Consider the following 16,654-nt stretch of genomic DNA (forward strand, 5'->3'; position numbering starts at 1 on the left):
TATATGGGTTTAGAGAGGTTAATCATTATTCGGAGATAATCAAACATAGAAATGCTATTTAAATTTCATGCAACTAGATCAAATTTTTCTGGTTGTTACCTACAAAACTGTTTCACTATCAGTGAATCCTCAGCCACAATAAATTAATATTACCGGTAAGTCAATTTAGATTTTAATAGGTAAAGTATTTAAGAAGAACTGAGAAATTTGTGAGCACACAGTGATAGAGAATAAGTCAGGAATGTGTTCATGTTTTTTTTTTTTTTTTACATTGAGTTTTTACTTGGGGGTGGGGAGGACCATTCACTGAGCTTGTTACCCTGAAGTGTGTCTCTGTTTTCACACTCCCAGGGAAACCAAAACTCCTGCCAGAACAATGGATACGCACAGAACAAGGACAGGAAAACATTTATTTCCCTAATAAAAACACTCTTCATTCCTTTCCTTCACATTTGAGTTGTTTCATTCTGGCCATCTAAACTCTATTTGTGCTTTGCTTCTGTTTTTACAACATGAACAAAACTGACCTGTGGAGGTTAGAAACATGTTAATGTGTTTATTTAAAAGGGCAATATTTTAACTATAAAATAATCATTCACCAGTGTTTGCTTTTTTTCTCTGCAAGATTAAAAGCCTCCTTTCGATGTGAATTGTAGATTTCAGAAATATAGATTTTTCACAAATATTCTCTCCAAGTTTGCTTTTTTTAAATGTAGATATATGTAGTTGTAGATCTTTATGTCCCCAACATACTTTTTTAATCACAAATGTCTGCAGTCTAATATATTTAGTGAATGAGTGACTCATTTAGTCGCCATAACTGCTCAGTGAAAATGCGCAGAGTGGGGCAGAAAGTACAGCTCCTCACTGACAGGCGCAGTGCTCAACCAAATAGGTGCAGAGATATTATTATCCTATGCATTGAAAAGACTGAAAAAATACATCTTCATTGTGTCCGTTCTCATTAAATCTAAAATATATTTAAATGAACCAACAGGTGAAATAAAAAGGTAAAATGATGAAGCCAAGACCAGACAGTTTTCAATTTTTATCGGAAAAGAGAGGAACCAAAAAAAACATTTAAATAAATAAATTTAAAAAAATCTAATTTGACCTAAGAAAGACTATATGGTTAAATCAATTCTTAACTTTATATGAATCTCTCATACTCGGCATGCTTGTGGAGAAAGTGAAAAGGAAAAAAACCTTTTCAGATGAAGAAACCTTCTGTTTGGTATTTTCCTCCATCTGAGACACACAAAAACACAAAACCGCTGAATGATTCATATATTAAAGAAAAGCTGAGCAGACAGAGTAAATGGTGACTGCTAAATAGAGAAGGGTCGGGCCAGATGACTTATCTATTGGTTACAAAAATATGAGTACATCAAACTGAATATACCCAAATTAAATTTGAATTGTTTAAAAAAACACTTTGAAACTCATCCTGCAAGGATTTCCACTTCTGTTTTCACCAAGATAACTTTACTCTGATTTGTCTCTGATTTGCCTTGCATTTCTGCTTCAAAAGGATTTTGATATTTTTATTTATTTATTTTTTATTTGAGGAAAAGAACCAAAACCAGAGAAGAAGAAAATATAATTCAGCGGCTAATAGTCTGATCTGTCAAAGCTATTAACCTGCTTATAACCAGCCTGCCTAAATTATGCCCAAGTGTTTGTGGTTCAAATTAGTCTGACAGTTATATTAGCACTCTAAAGTACATGTCATTTGTTGACAAGTTCAAGTATATTTAATGATTAATAAAAGCCATTTGAATTCCCAAACACTCCATTTTCACATACTGAGAGAGACACAGACCTGGCTTCCAGTTTTCAACATTCAAAATCCAGTTTCGCTCAAGTATTCGTGTTAAAGGGGATGTGGCATAATGTAAGATTGATTATTTATTTGTTTTTTAGCTTTAGATCATGTTAGAATTTTATTCCTTCATCAAAAACATAGCCTGAGTGTTGACCTTTTCATGCCTGTTTGAGAAATGATTTAATCTCCCATATCAGCATTTTCCTAACTTCGGAAGGTAACATAGTTACTTGATTGTGCTATAAAATGGAACAATATATTTGGAAAATACATAAAACTGCCTCTTTCAAACAGTGTGGTCAGAGCCATGTGTACCATGGATAAAAGAATAAAAAGTTTCCTTCAAAATCAGGACTGCACAGTGGTAACCTTGGTAACACGTTTGCCTTTCAGCAAGATTGTCGTTGGTTCAAATCCCAGTCTGGGGACTTTCTGAATGACATTTGCATATTCTCCATGTGCATGTGAGGTCATGCTTCCTCCCACAGTCCGAAAGCATGACCACTAGGTTGATTGATCTGTCTAAAAGTGTCCGTTGGTGTGATTGAATGCATGCATGGTTCTTTGTCCCTTCTTTCTCTGTGTTGCCCTGCAATGGACTGGTGACCTCTCCAGGGTGTAGTTTGCCTCTCACCCGATGACTGCTGGAGACGGGCACCATCCCCCCCTCACCACCCTGCATGGATAAGCGTGTTTAGGTAATGGATGGAAGGATGCTTCAAATCTGGAAGTAAACAACTGTGTTAATTTTCCAAAGCACATCATGTTTAGCCGTATAAAATTATCATTGCGGTTTAATTAGCCCTATATACTTTCATATTCTTAAGCACTGGGCTAGATGCGTACTTCAGTGAAGTTGTTTCGTTGACCCAGATAACTTTCTGTGTATTTGCTAAGCAGAACGCTTATCATGTTTTGGCAGGTACGTTGAAGGAGTGATCACACTGAGGCATTTCGAGAAAAGAACTAGCCACTTTAAAACCACCTATAGGTAAACCATGTCCTTCGAAATAGCTTTTTGCACCTGGGGTGGTTACACCAGAGTGTGAAATTAAGGAGGTGAGAATATTTAGGGGATTTAGTACTGCCACAACACTACAAGGCAAATAAAAACAGGACATTACAACAAGATACATGGAGAGTGTCACAGTAAGAGAAAGCAGCTCTGTGCAAGCTCCTCCCTCCCTGTTTTTCTCTTGTACCTCTTAGTCTGACCACTGTGATGAATGGTTTTGATATCATGTGTGTCTGCGTGTGTGTGTCTGCGTGTGTGTGTCTGTGTGTGCGTGTGATGAATGACTATGTTCATACTGGACAGGCCCAGAGGGTTTTAGCTACTGTTAGTAGTGCTTAAAGATGACTGGAGTAAAAAGCCTCGCTGTCACATCTCTGTCCCACACACTCACTCGCTCTCTTTTGCTCTCTCTCCATTTCTCTCCCTCTCTCTCTGTCTCTGATTCACACACACATATTATCCCTGTTTAAAAGGTTGTGTCCTAGGGGTACCCAGCAAAGCACTTTGACAGGTGACATGCACTTTCCTTCTTTCGTTCTCTTTTATCTTTTCTCTTTTCTTTCTCATCCCCCCATCCCCTCTATCTTTTATCTCTGCTATTCCAGACCTTGTCGGTGGGGGGGAAGCTACTGCAGCACATTGTCAGTATTATGCAGTGCACTGTGTGGCTGCGGGTGTGTAAATCCATGTGTGAATGCATGTCTGATTGGTAGATCATGCAGTGAGCAGATATGTTCTGGACCACAATTTTGCCCGGAGCGTTTATGCCAAGTTTGATATTACAAGCTTAATAACATGCCTCAGTAACTACAGTGACTAACGGTCTTGGAGACATTTTTTTTTTTTTTCAGATACAGTGCAATATCTAGAAAAATGTCTTAAGACCATGCTGCAGAAAGCAGGTTTTACTTCTTAAAGGTCAAGATATTTAGAAACTTAAGAGTTTCTTTTATTAATCACTGATGTTGTGCACGTCCAGCTATGAAGGAGGAGGCCAGTTTAACCGTTTGATTCCACAATTCACTTTATTAATCGAATTCCAGATTCAGCAGGGACAGGAGGAGTTTCGGGATTTATCTCTGTCATTGATAACTATCCCCTTGTAAGCGACATGCAGCCAGCTGCACCCCTGAGCTCGCCTCATTTATTCACAGGTATTTATAAACAATAACGGAGACTGAACTATTTGACTTATTTCTTGATTATTAGGTTTTGCCCCAACTTTGTAATTTTGATCTAAATGACTAGTTTTCCTAATCATTGGCCTAAGCAATTATTTATAGTTAATCATAGACAATCTAGACTCCTACTGGCCCAACATTCACTTAATTTGAACAGAAATACAATATTATAAATATAAAATAGGTATATATTATAATTATTAAAGAACTGCAAGTTAGGAGCTCATTCAAATCTGTCATTTTTTGATATTTATCACTGCACTTCTGTATGCTGTAAGTGATTGAAACCGTGCACAAAGTAAAGGTGATTCTGACTCAGTGCTCCAGCTGCAATACTTCAGACATCCCTGCAGAGAGCAGTTGGAGGAGCTGAAAGTGCAGCTGGAGTGCGGACACTTTTTTCTTGCCGTGGCTCCATACAGCCAAGATTTATAGACTGCATGACTAATAGCTATCCTGTTATCCATCCATCCATTGTCTGAATGCAGGGTGGCTGGGGGTTTGGTGTCTATTTCCAGTAGTCATTAGGTGAGAGGTGGGGTACACCCTGGACAGGTCACCAGTCCATAGCACGGCATCATAGATACAGATAGAAAAAACAGTTCAAACGTCACAGAAATTTAGACTCATGCGCAACATATATATGTCCAAGTTCTCATTTGAACTTGGACACATATGTGTACTGTATGAAGAGTCATCAGTTTAGTTTGTGACCCTTCCTTGCCTTTTTGATGGAGAACTAAGATTTCCGCCATATTGGCCCTGATAATTTGCTGAACCTAAAGAAATGAATATGAGATATTAATGGAATGTTACCAGAATATGTTTATTTGCTCAAAACCTAACATAAAAAAGGGGTAAAAGTGCTGATTGGTCAGATTCCATGGCTCATTTGGCAGTGATGCAATAAGCTACAACACACATAACCATTGGCATGTAATTGCCTTGCTTCCCATTTTCTCCCGAATCTTTGTGCACATGCACTGGTGAGTAGCTTATACAATGCCAATGCCAAAGAATTAGCTTTTGAAGTTGTTGTTTTTTTAAATCTGCAAGACTGGACACCTCATCAGATTCATTAAAACTCAGAACATGCTATTATTCAACTGTCAAGTCATTAGACATTTTCCTCATTTTATGGTAAAAGAGTATTTATTTTTAAGCTATCCATACTTTTAACTAACTTTTTAGTTAGTTAAAAGTACTTTTTCATAGAAAGCTCTCAAATCTCTGTTTTACACGTACATTTTAGTTTTTAACAAATTGTCTTGACTACTCACCTTAGTCCTATTACCCATAATGCCTTGTGTAAATACTGATTGTTACTTTCCAACCTCCATTTTTACTTTAGAAAAGCGGTCTGAACATAACTTCCTTCTTCACAAAATGTAAGCAAAAATGCAGCTGTAAGAATTCTCTTTTGTCTTGTCAAATGTGCCAAACAAACACTCGTTTGTATTAATAAAGAAAAAAACATTCAAATATTTCTGTGGAATGTGGTGTAAGAATCCAAGTGCTAAACCAATTTGTATCTCCAACAGTTTAATTAGTACAAAGACTAGTTTTTAAAGGCTGTTACCCCAGGCGCATATGTTTACCATATTTTTGATTGTTACACTAATCCCAAGAAAGCCAAATGATATTACTTTAAAACGATCGTCAAATGAGAATTTAATAGCCGTGCTAATTGTCAATAGTCTGTCTTGCTTGTTATATGGAGGCAAAACATCAGCCAGCATCACTACACCCACTGACTGCGACAACAGCAAAGGCTGTGTAGGCCTCTCCTAGGTAACAATCTTAATTTCATCCTGATCTGTACTCTTTAACACCTGAAAGCTCAAACATTTGTCCAGAAGAAGAGCAAAGATCTAAATACGGAGGACAACGAGTGAATCACAGCAGTTGCACCCAGAAGCATTTTTCCTGTTTATGCCCCGACTTCTGACCTGATATTCAACCCTGTGCTGAAAAACCGAAGCTAAAAAAAGACATTGTCGGAATATCCCTGGAGTCATTTCTGTGCATGATTTAGCTGAAGCTGATGATCCTGAGTGTGTTTATGCGAAACCATTTCACGACTTAAGCCTCAACACATGTAAAAGAGCTTTGAGCACATTTAAAAACTTGTTTCCAGGTGGTTTTGCTAACCTCTGGGGTAGTTGTCTCACATTCTCTGGCTTTATTACCTTTTCTTCGTTCAAGTAAAAGTCTGCTTGGCAGATTCTTGTTGCTCTCAGATTCCCTTGTGGATTCTGGAACAGCTCTCTTCCTTTTCCCCTCAACATTTTTCTTTTGTTTATTCTTGAGAAGAAGCAATGCCTCAATTCCATCTCTGCTTGGGGCTGTTTAGTGAAAGAGGGAGGAAAAAGAGAAGTCTGACCGTGATGGAGAAGAGAAGGAAGCAGACCGAGGGATGAATGGTCTCACTCACAAGCACAGCGAACCAGAAACACACAAACCAACAGAGCACACTGTGCTCTATTATTTCTAATAATCACTACCCTGTTTATGAACCATTTGTGGTTGTGTTATCTTGTAAACTACAGTATGTTCTAGAAGAGAGAGCCTGATATGATTTCATACAGAGACAAAAAGCTGCTACCAGGTTGTCGAGCTTCATCTTTTATCTTGTCTTTGTAAAGCTGCTGATGAGAACGCAGGAGAACTGATGTCGGCTATAAATCCTCGGCAATTGAACAGTGACTCATTTCACATGAAGCCAGCCTAAACATTTTCATATAAAACAAATGATGCGTTTTTGTGTGTTTTTAAAAACTCTAAGTATCTAAACCTGCTATGATTTTTTTTAAAGAATCCTGTTGATTCAACAGGACGCATTAAAACTAATCCTAACTAGATTTTGGAAACGGTTTTTCTACCTGTAGACAGCTGTTCAAAACTCGTTTTTGATCTTGCCTTTTGATTTTGTTCGTGTTGTAACATTGCCTCTTGAAATTGTTGATTCTCAGCCTTTTAGGAAGCAAGAAGCAATCATAAGATTGCTTCCTGCGTTAAGAAAATAAAGCATGTTGTGATGGAGAATATTTACAAGGCTCCAAATAACTTATTTGCAAGCAAGTTTGGATTTCATTGTTTTTTGTTTATTTTTTTCTTACTCATAATAACCGTCATATTTGATAAAATGACCACTCTAACATCTAGGTAGCTGCACTAGCAGGAATTTCATTGTGTCATGTTGAACAAAACTAAAATATATAAAATGGCTGTGCTTTCTGCTAGATCCTATTGATCTACAAGGTTTGTTTTTGTCTTCATATTACATCGCCTAAGTGACGGTGCCTCGGCCAGTAGAAAAGTCCTGTTTTTTTTTTTATCTTGTGTTTTTTATATTAGTTTGGCTTGCAATGATCAGTTTAAAATGGGCATCCTACCTACAAACTGTTATAAGTGATGGAAATCAATGATGGATGTTTTAAGATTCTTTTCGGTAGATAAAGAATCTCCCGAAAACATCATCATTCTTTCAACTTTGTGTCTGTACTGTAGCTCGCCAAGTTATAATTGGTTTTGTGTACAAAGTTGAGAAATACTAAAAAAAATATATAAATAACCAAAAAAAAAAAAGAAAGCTGACGTAAAGTGTACACAAAGTAGCTGAGATTGCAGTCAAATGTTGTTGAATAGTGATGATGTTGTACAAAAACAACCTGAATTCATTCAAAATGTAATTTGTCCAAAGCTCCAACTCTAAACATCCATAAGTCATTTTTCATAACATTATGTTATCTTGTCCCAAAAAAAGCCGATTTAAGCTAATTCTGCATATACGATGAAAAATGACTCATTTGTTCTGACAAACAGTAGAAAGGTTTCTTATGATTTGCTTATGATTTGCAGTTTTGTGCCACTTAAATATGATACTTTTTACAAACTAAATTCATGCACCAATATATTTGACTTAACTTGTGTAACTTATAACTATCACTGGCTAACTGGCTAGCTGTTACTAGCACCTCAAGAGGTTTTCTCAATTCACTCTGGAAAGAATTTATAAAAATATGATTTTTTTTCTCCAGTTAATTTTAAGATGAGGAAGAGCCAAAAAAAATACTGAGCAAACAAATGTATATTTAGCCATCACCCAGGAGAGTTTTTGACTTTTAATTAGCACCATTCTCCATGAGTTTCCTCCTAAAAAGAAATAAGCACAATTATTTCTTGGATTGCTATATCTTTGTCACATTTTTATGGAATATGAAATAACATGACTTAAATTATTTAACACTCTCGCATCACCATTCTTGGTACTGTGCCCTGTGTGATGTGATCTCTATACAGTCCAGGCTACCTACATGTTTTTGGGACAGGTTACACAATGATAGTTTCAGAGCTCTGACACAACATATGGTACACATAAAAAACACTGGAGTCGATGTTTTGTGCTATGTTGATGTCAATCTTTTGCTTTGTGCTCTGTCTGCATAGCTGGATAAGGATTCACTCACCTTGGCATGGCAACTGTTTAGGTAGGATTAGGTTGTATGTGACGGAGAATGTTGCTTAAAATTCGAATAATTTCTTCACATTTAGGCCCATATCAAATTTACTTTTAGATGCATTTTATAGGTATCAAGATAAGTGGCAGTTTTAAAAAATGATATTTCTAACAATTGCATTACTTAAATAATTACTACATACAATTTTAAAATAATATTTGAAAATACGACAAGAATGTTGTATGTTAAGTTTTGCATTCCATATTTACCTTATTCAATGATTGTGGAGATAAGATAACAAATGGTTATGGCTTAATTATAAAAAAATATATATTGACTCCAGCACACTTGCTTTTTTGTGGAAGAATGATTACACACTGTCTTGCAGCACTGAATAAAATTTATGCACAAGACCTTTCCACTGAAGAGTCTACAACTGGAAACAGACTGAACAGTGAATGAGGCGATGGGCAGTAGATTTTCATCTAATTATGTTGCTCATTAAAGGTTGTTAGTGCCGTTTATGTTTGCCCCACCCCCTCCAAGTTTTACTGTGGTGCACTGTAGGCCTTTCTGACCACTGCAAAAAAAAAAAAAACACTTCATGGCTTTTAAATTGGCTTGTAACCCTCATTTATAATGATACATTCTTTATTTTTGCCTTTGCCTTCTGGTAGCGAGAGAGCTCACAGTATTTTGCCGTGTAAGCTGTCTGGATAATGTGTCCGCTACAGGGCTGTTATTCAGACTAACAGAAGAAAAACAACTGCAGCATCAGGACAGAAAGTGTGGAAGTTGTTTGCATATGATGAAGAGGAGCTGATTATGCCCATGAATGCTGCCATAGATGACTGTGAGCAATGTGTGTGCAGAACTTTTGGTGTTGATATGTGCTGACAGTTTAATCAACAGCAGGTTAATCTCTGTGTGTTTTCATTCTGTCATGTGGAGGAAATACAAATCTCTAAACGCATAAGAACCAAAATTGAAGTAGGCTGGTGGGAAAGCAAAGTATATTTTTTGAGTTTTTTTTTTTTCACAACTAAATGTTTCAGATCATAAAAGAAATATCAATAATTTCCCCTTAAATAAAAATAATTAGCTTCACGCTGACTTTAAATGAGACAGTTAAGAACAGCAATTCTGGCCACTGAGAAAGTTCACAGCTTACCACTCACATACCTTGGGAATGGTTTTGTAACCATTTCCAGATTTATACATTTTTAAATGGACTGAATTAGTATAATGCCTCTCCTCATACTGACCAATACACTTTACACTTTAGACACATTCACTCATCTGCACCCACAAACACCCACATTCATACACTGACACACAAATCAGCAGAGCTATATTGATTTGTGACATATGGAAGCCGGAATCGTACCTGCAAGGTATAGTTGTCAATCATACTTTGCTTCTTCTCTGAGCTGGAATTTCTTGAGATTTCAACATGGCGTACTGCTTTTTAAGAACTTTTTAGCCTATTTCATTTGATCAGAGATGTTCTGTTCAAGTGATTTCTTAACTGGGAGCAATCAGGCTTAGATTTGGATGGTGAAGTTGTGTTTAAATTCCCAAAATGTTCTAGTTTCTAGGTTTAGGTATAGTATTTTCACATTCTTCCAGGTAGCTGGTATTCCAAACCTGCATTTTGCGTTAGCTCAGATAATCTTTGTCAGATATTATAATGGGTCAATTTCACATGTTACATAAGTGGTGAAACATTTTTATCGTTGTACTGTACTTGATCAACAATCACAGTTAAATTATTGCTCTGTAACGTGGAAACATGTTGAGATGCATGAGTTGTACAGAAATGTCAAGATAAACAAAGACCTGCGTTCTGAACACAGGTTGATTGTGCAGTCATATAAGGAATGCATGCTACTGTTTAACTGCTTGACAAAAAGAGTGAACAATCAGGAACATCTAAAAAATTATCACCGTACACATGATGCAGCAAGAAAAAGCAAGTAGGAGACTACAAAAGGCAGAAGAAAGTCCCATGAGACCCATTGTGTCCAGTGTTTTTACTGTAGTGATGATGCACCATGCCGCTGGTCCCCTTCTCTCATTAAAGCTTTATGAACCAAGCTTAGTGCACGTTTTATTATAATGACGCCACTGTCTGGCACATTCCAGCCTTGCGGCAGCCTGGTGTTAGTAGAGGGGGTTGTAAAGTGACAGTCCCATAGAGACGTAGATCATAAGGGGAAATGGTGGAAGTAAAAAAAAGGGATGAGAGTGTTTGGAATGCAAAGCCAAGATTAAAAGCACACAGGAGTTAAGAAAAGTGGAGGTGATTCAAAAAGACCTAAGGAAAGACTGTCTTTTGTTTGGTTGTTTAGACTGCAGGCTCAGTCAGTGGTGGTGTGATTTAAAAATGAGAAGTGGGTTTTAGGCTGTCAGAGATGGCTTTAATGGAGACCCAGGGGGCTGATAAAACAAACGGTTTAAGACATCAGATATTAATTGCATCAAGGTCAAAGGAATTTAAGTCAAACGTTGTATTTTTTTCAGTCAGTGGAATGAAGTTCTTTTTCTTTCCGATTAATAATAAATCCACAAAACCTTGTTTTTCTTCTTTTTTTTTCAAATGGTGTTAGAGTGAAATCATGACATAAACCAACTGCAGAACTTTAACAACAGAGGATGATGCAATCTTTTTTCCAATAACAGCCTTACCATACAGCAATATTCAATCACATTCTGATTCATTAAAGGACTGTACAGACACAGCTCTCCCAAAACATACATGAAATATGGCGTTTACATATCTGTCTAATTCACAAAGCCCCACCGACTAGGAACCCGTCATGTAGAACTCAGTGAGTTCTTATGGCCCCCCTATGGCAGAGACAGTTCTCTGTATGCACCCCTCTGTTTTGTACTTCTGATCACTTCAATTGGAGAAATGTTCCCCGATCTCAAAAAACTTTGACTGACTTGGCACTTGCAATTTGAGTCTACAGGGTGGCAACAGAGCATAGATATATCTTCCAGATCAAGCCTGGGGCTTTCATAATTTAACCAATACCATATATTCTGAATAATTCATTTTGACCATGATGGCCCTCTGGTTGATTTTTGTGAAGGACGCTTGTGCTAATTCAAAGAAATCTCTCAGTCCTACTTGCCTGGGCCCTTCACTCTCCTTGGACCAAAGTTATAATTTTTTGTTATTTGAGCTGACCGGAGTTGGACTCCAACTGTGGCACCTTAAAGTATTGAACTATGAACATGTTCGTTTTGTGTTTGAAATCATTAAATGGAGATAAATGCCTTGTTGTTGGGATAGGCTGTTAATACATACGAATGTCAGATCTTACAGTTTTTTGGCTCGCAAATAAGTGGTCTCATATCAGATATGGCGTCATGTCCAGCTCAGAGCTCCAAATTCAGAGACGAATCTAACACTGCAATAGTTCAGTGATTGCTGAAGACAGGCATTCACTGAACTTGTGTTGATTTAAAAATGTCATCTCAGACTTATTTCTGTACTGATAAAGTGAGATATTGTTCTTGCAGTTTTGAGGAGTGTCTCTGCTCTGCATATATTAAGACGGAGCTTGCTGTGAGGAAACATTTTTTTGTGTTCAGTACATTTCTTTTACTTGCTATGTTTGTTGCAGTAAGTCATATTTAAACTTAAAAAAAGAAAAATAACAGACAGTTTTTCAACAGACTAAACAGACCAGTGTATTTTCTTTCTGGAACAAAATGTTTAAAACCTGTTGTGTGATGTTCTGAGATTAAACTACTGATTAAGTCACATGCAATTTCATCTCAGTGGACAAGACAACATTATTTTCTGTCTGTGTACTCCACCTTTGTTGAGGTTATTTGAACTGTAGCCTTTGTTTCCTGCTATTAAATGGTCAGACCAATAGTGCCATTTTATAGCACAATCAAGTGACTACGCTACCTTCAGTTGTTATAAAAAGACTATAAATTTTGATTTATAGCTGTATTTGACTCCTTGAAATTGGCCTCTGTCTCTTTAAGAACATTCTGCCCCTTCTGACACTCCCACTTTTTAGCATGTCCTCACAATAATGCTTCTCCATGTCATTTGTTGATGCTGTCTACTTTTGAAGGAGGCATTTTTCTTATTCCAAAAAGACTGAACTGAGAAGGAGCTTGCATGAAAAGCTCAGCAGACTCGCAGTTCAACCAGGTGTTTGCTAATTGCTGCTATCGCTAGTCTGGAGGAGCTAGAGGAGACATAGAGAGGCTCAGTTGAGGACTAAAGCTCCAAGGCGGAGCTTTGGGTAAATACTCGACGCATTGCAGGAGCAGGTGTTAAGGTACTTCTGAATGGCTGACATGGGAGAATCAAGGATTTGAGTAAAGCTAAAATAATTATATCCTGGGACCAAAACACTGCAACCACCAGAATTTTCTGATAGATGTAAACCTGAAAAAATGAAGACAAATGTCCCAAAATAGACTCACGATTAACATACCAATGCTTCACTTCATTAGTACACAAGTCAGACCATCAAGCAGAAGCATATCACAAACAATGGTGTGTGAGTTTTTAAAGTATGTAATAAATCCTTTAACCGTGTGGTAAACAGTATCCAAAGCATGTCTCGGAGAAGAAGAGAGCATATAAATGAAATCACCATAATCCAGGACAGGCGGAACAAGCAGCGACAAACCCCTTGTTGGATTTAAAAGACAAAGAGGACTTTCTTCAAAAAGGAAGTTACAACTTAAGCTCTTTCACCAACATCTCAATGTGAGTTGCAAAAGAAAGAGAAAGAAAAAAATAATCTACGTATTTGTACTGACAGACACAAATAAATCCCTGAAAAGCAGTGATTGTTCAAAGGCTCTGCAATTTAGATTTGGAATTCGAAAACAGCAGGAATTTTGTTGGATCCTAACATTTTGAGTTGCTGTGATGTGACTGAATAGTTGAATGTGTTAGCCCATTTTATCTAATAAAGTGGCTGGTGTGTGTATATTGATAATCTTTTGTCTTCAAATGATGTTCATTTCTACTAGACGGCGCTTTTCACTAGGTGGCTGCTATCAAAAATAAAGAAGTGTAATTTCTCCCAACTGCTTTAGCATAATTATATGTCCCTGCTGGTTGTCAGCGTTAATCCTTTGCACTGTCATTTTAAATTTCGATTTTTTCATTTTAATCGGCGTATTATAATTTACTTCCTCTAATAAGTCTGAAGAAAATCACTGCTTTATCTGTGAAAAAAATTAACACCTTTCAGTCTCATCTGTTCACCTGTCTCTCTTATCCTCGGAAACATTAAGAGACATGCAGAGTCTTTGTAAAAACCAACATGAAAGTCAGTTAGGATGGCATGACTCAGCAGCAGCTGAATGACGCATGCTGAGTACAGCTCATATGCAAGTTCTCTGAATTGAAGACATTTAGCTCCTGTCATAATCTAAGACTAAATCCCTGCCTTACCGCCGGCCGGGTGCAGAGGCCATGGCTTTGTTTAATTGCCACAAGCCAAACCGTCAAAGCTGCATTTCCCTCAGTGTTTACCCCCACTGAGGCTTATAGCTGATAATGGAATTACTCTCAGTCCCAGGAGGAGGAGGAGAAGGAGAAGAAGAAGGAGGGAGGGAGGGAGAGAAGAGATGAGAGAGTGGATGGTGGAAGCTGAAAGAGAGGATGAAGGGAGTCTTCCTTAAAAACAGAAGAAAGGATCTAGGGATACATATGATGCAATGTACGAAAAGATTAAGAAAGAAAATGGGGGGGAAAAAGGAGCTTTTGGAGTTGTGCAGTTGTTGCTAAAAGCGCAGCCTGCAGTCTTTCTGTCTTGGTGTTTACTCCTTCATGACGTATCACCGGGAAGCGAGTAAATTATAATGCAGGACGAAGTCAGAGTTCAGCAACAAAAAATAATCTGCCTGAATTGATAAGTGCGGCCCTTTATGACGGTAATGGAAAATAACATTATGGAAATTAAAAAGCAGGCACCTTTTGAGACCACGTTCCCAGATTTTACTGTTTTAATTTAAAAAGCTAACCTTTTTCATGAAGTCAAATGTTTTTAATTGTTTTGTTGTCCTATTTTTTTTGCCAAATGACCCAATCTTTAAAGCTTGCTTGTGGTTCTGTCAAGGGGGTTTGCATCTTCAAGTCTGCTTGTGTTCAAGGATAGATCCTAAGAACATTTAGCTTTAAGCAGGGTTAGACATTTGACTCTAATTTCTTTAATGACTGCAGATGCAGCTAAGTCAGTTAGTTCTTGTTGATGAGGGCAACTTTTTATTTTATTTTAATCAAAGTCTGAAATGTGCTGGCTTGTGGGCTTCTTAGATTTCAACACATGCATGTGCAAATGTTTGAACTTAGACTTTCTTTTTTTTATTACTATTTCTGTATGTGTACATGATGTTGTGAGGCAGATGAGATTTTCCTCATGGTGGCTCGAATCCGTTTTATCTATGTCTGAGACGGATTTGATTGATGCCGTTTCAACTTCTGTCGAGGTTAAAAAGGTACTTTTGAATTTCAGGCACATACACTTTTCAAAATATGCAGTTTGTGGGTCTAATTAGGAAAGAGGAGGTAGTGTAGGGCTGACACAAGCTGAAGTGGTAGCTCATTAAAATGGTTGGCATATTTAAACATATTCCACAGAGCGAATTTAATTAAGACCCATGTGTTCTGAATTCTCCCCCTCTTGGTCTTTTTTTTCCTGCAGAACTCATTTACAAAATCAAAAGAAGTTTTTTAAAAGTATTTCTTTTTTCCCTCTTTAATTTGTGTCACCCAGTAAACTTTCAATTTCAGTTTCCTTAATTTTCTCTTGTTCTTTTCCAATTTCATCCAATTTTCCATTTCGGTCCCCATACCCTCCCTCGTTTCCCCCCCTTTCTTCTCGTCCTTCACCACATTAGTTTGTTCACAGTACTCGAGGGGGGTCTTTGCCATCTTTGGCCTTTACGACAAGCGGTCGGTGAACACGTTGACGTCGTTTTGTGGAGCCCTGCACATCAGCCTGGTGACGCCCAGCTTTCCCACCGAGGGCGAGGGACAGTTCACGCTGCAGCTGAGGCCGTCCATCAGAGGAGCTCTGCTGTCCCTGCTCGACCACTATGACTGGAACCGATTTGTCTTCCTGTATGACACAGACAGAGGTAAATACACACCGACAAGTATATCTAACAAGGTGTCACACAGAGATTTTTCAATTTATTGCTCAGTGTTTTCATTACCTTTAGAAATAGACACGCATTTTTGAGGGATGTATTGGATTAAATGCTTGATATCTTTAAAGAATGTTGCACATTTTGATGTGGTAGCATTACTTGCTTGTATATCATTAGCTATATTTTGCAATCACAATGAATTGCCATAAAGAGAAAAGGACAACCCTTTCTTTTGATAATATCCCCAAACAAATGAACATGAAATTGTTCTTACAGGTTGAACCTTTACGCTTATTTTGTCACATTTGTCACAAACTTCAAGGTACTTTTTGGGGCAGATTAACATAAAATAATTCATAATTTTGATGTGGAAGGAAAGTTTTGCATGGCTGTAGTATGTCTTTTGTACAAATGTAAATTAAAAATGTTGGGTGGTCATTTGTGTTTGTTCTACCTGAGTCAACTTTGTAGCGTCTGCTGTAATTTCTACAAATCTTTTGGTTTATCAAGCTTCTACTAAATGTGCAAATCTAGGGGGAAAAAAAGTTTAACAATTTCTTTGCAAAATTGCTTAATTTCAGTCAACCTGCACGGAGTGCATCTTTTAACATCAATTTTAAGGGCACATATTCTCACAAAATTTGGGGTTTGGACTTTAACTGGGCCATTCTGACACATTAGTGTGCTTTGATCTAAACCAGTACAGAGAGGCTGTCTGTTCAGAGGAGTTAAAAAAAGCACATTCACACAGTTACTGCTGCCACCACTTTGCCTCATCCCACCAGAACCCCCTCTTGTGGCTGTTTGGTAACTAATGTCTTAATGTCTGAGGCCTTTAAAGAACAGCTGGGGTTTTTGTGAAGTGCTTTGCTCCAAAGTGGGCTCTTTTTTTAAATTAATTAACTTTTGAAAGTAAGTGGTGGCATTAAAGTTTATTTCAGAGTATCAGAGTAGAAAATACCCATGTATCTACACTTTTCAGATTTTAATTTATATATCTTTTTCCTTACGTCTCACAATTAGTCTACGA

General features: G+C 37.4%; 1 protein-coding gene across 6 annotated transcripts in view; it reads left to right on the forward strand.

Moving 5' to 3' along the window:
• Positions 1-16,654, forward strand: part of gria4a (glutamate receptor, ionotropic, AMPA 4a) — a 117,200-nt gene that overhangs the window by 27,136 nt on the left and 73,410 nt on the right. For all 6 annotated transcript variants that reach the window (XM_008425511.2, XM_017308278.1, XM_008425512.2 and 3 more), the window contains exon 3: positions 15,373-15,612. In XM_008425511.2, the coding sequence (XP_008423733.1) occupies positions 15,373-15,612 (240 nt within the window). The remainder of the gene's footprint in view (positions 1-15,372; positions 15,613-16,654) is intronic.

Source organism: Poecilia reticulata, linkage group LG13 (genome assembly GCF_000633615.1).
Source record: "Poecilia reticulata strain Guanapo linkage group LG13, Guppy_female_1.0+MT, whole genome shotgun sequence".
Lineage (NCBI taxonomy): Eukaryota > Metazoa > Chordata > Actinopteri > Cyprinodontiformes > Poeciliidae > Poecilia > Poecilia reticulata.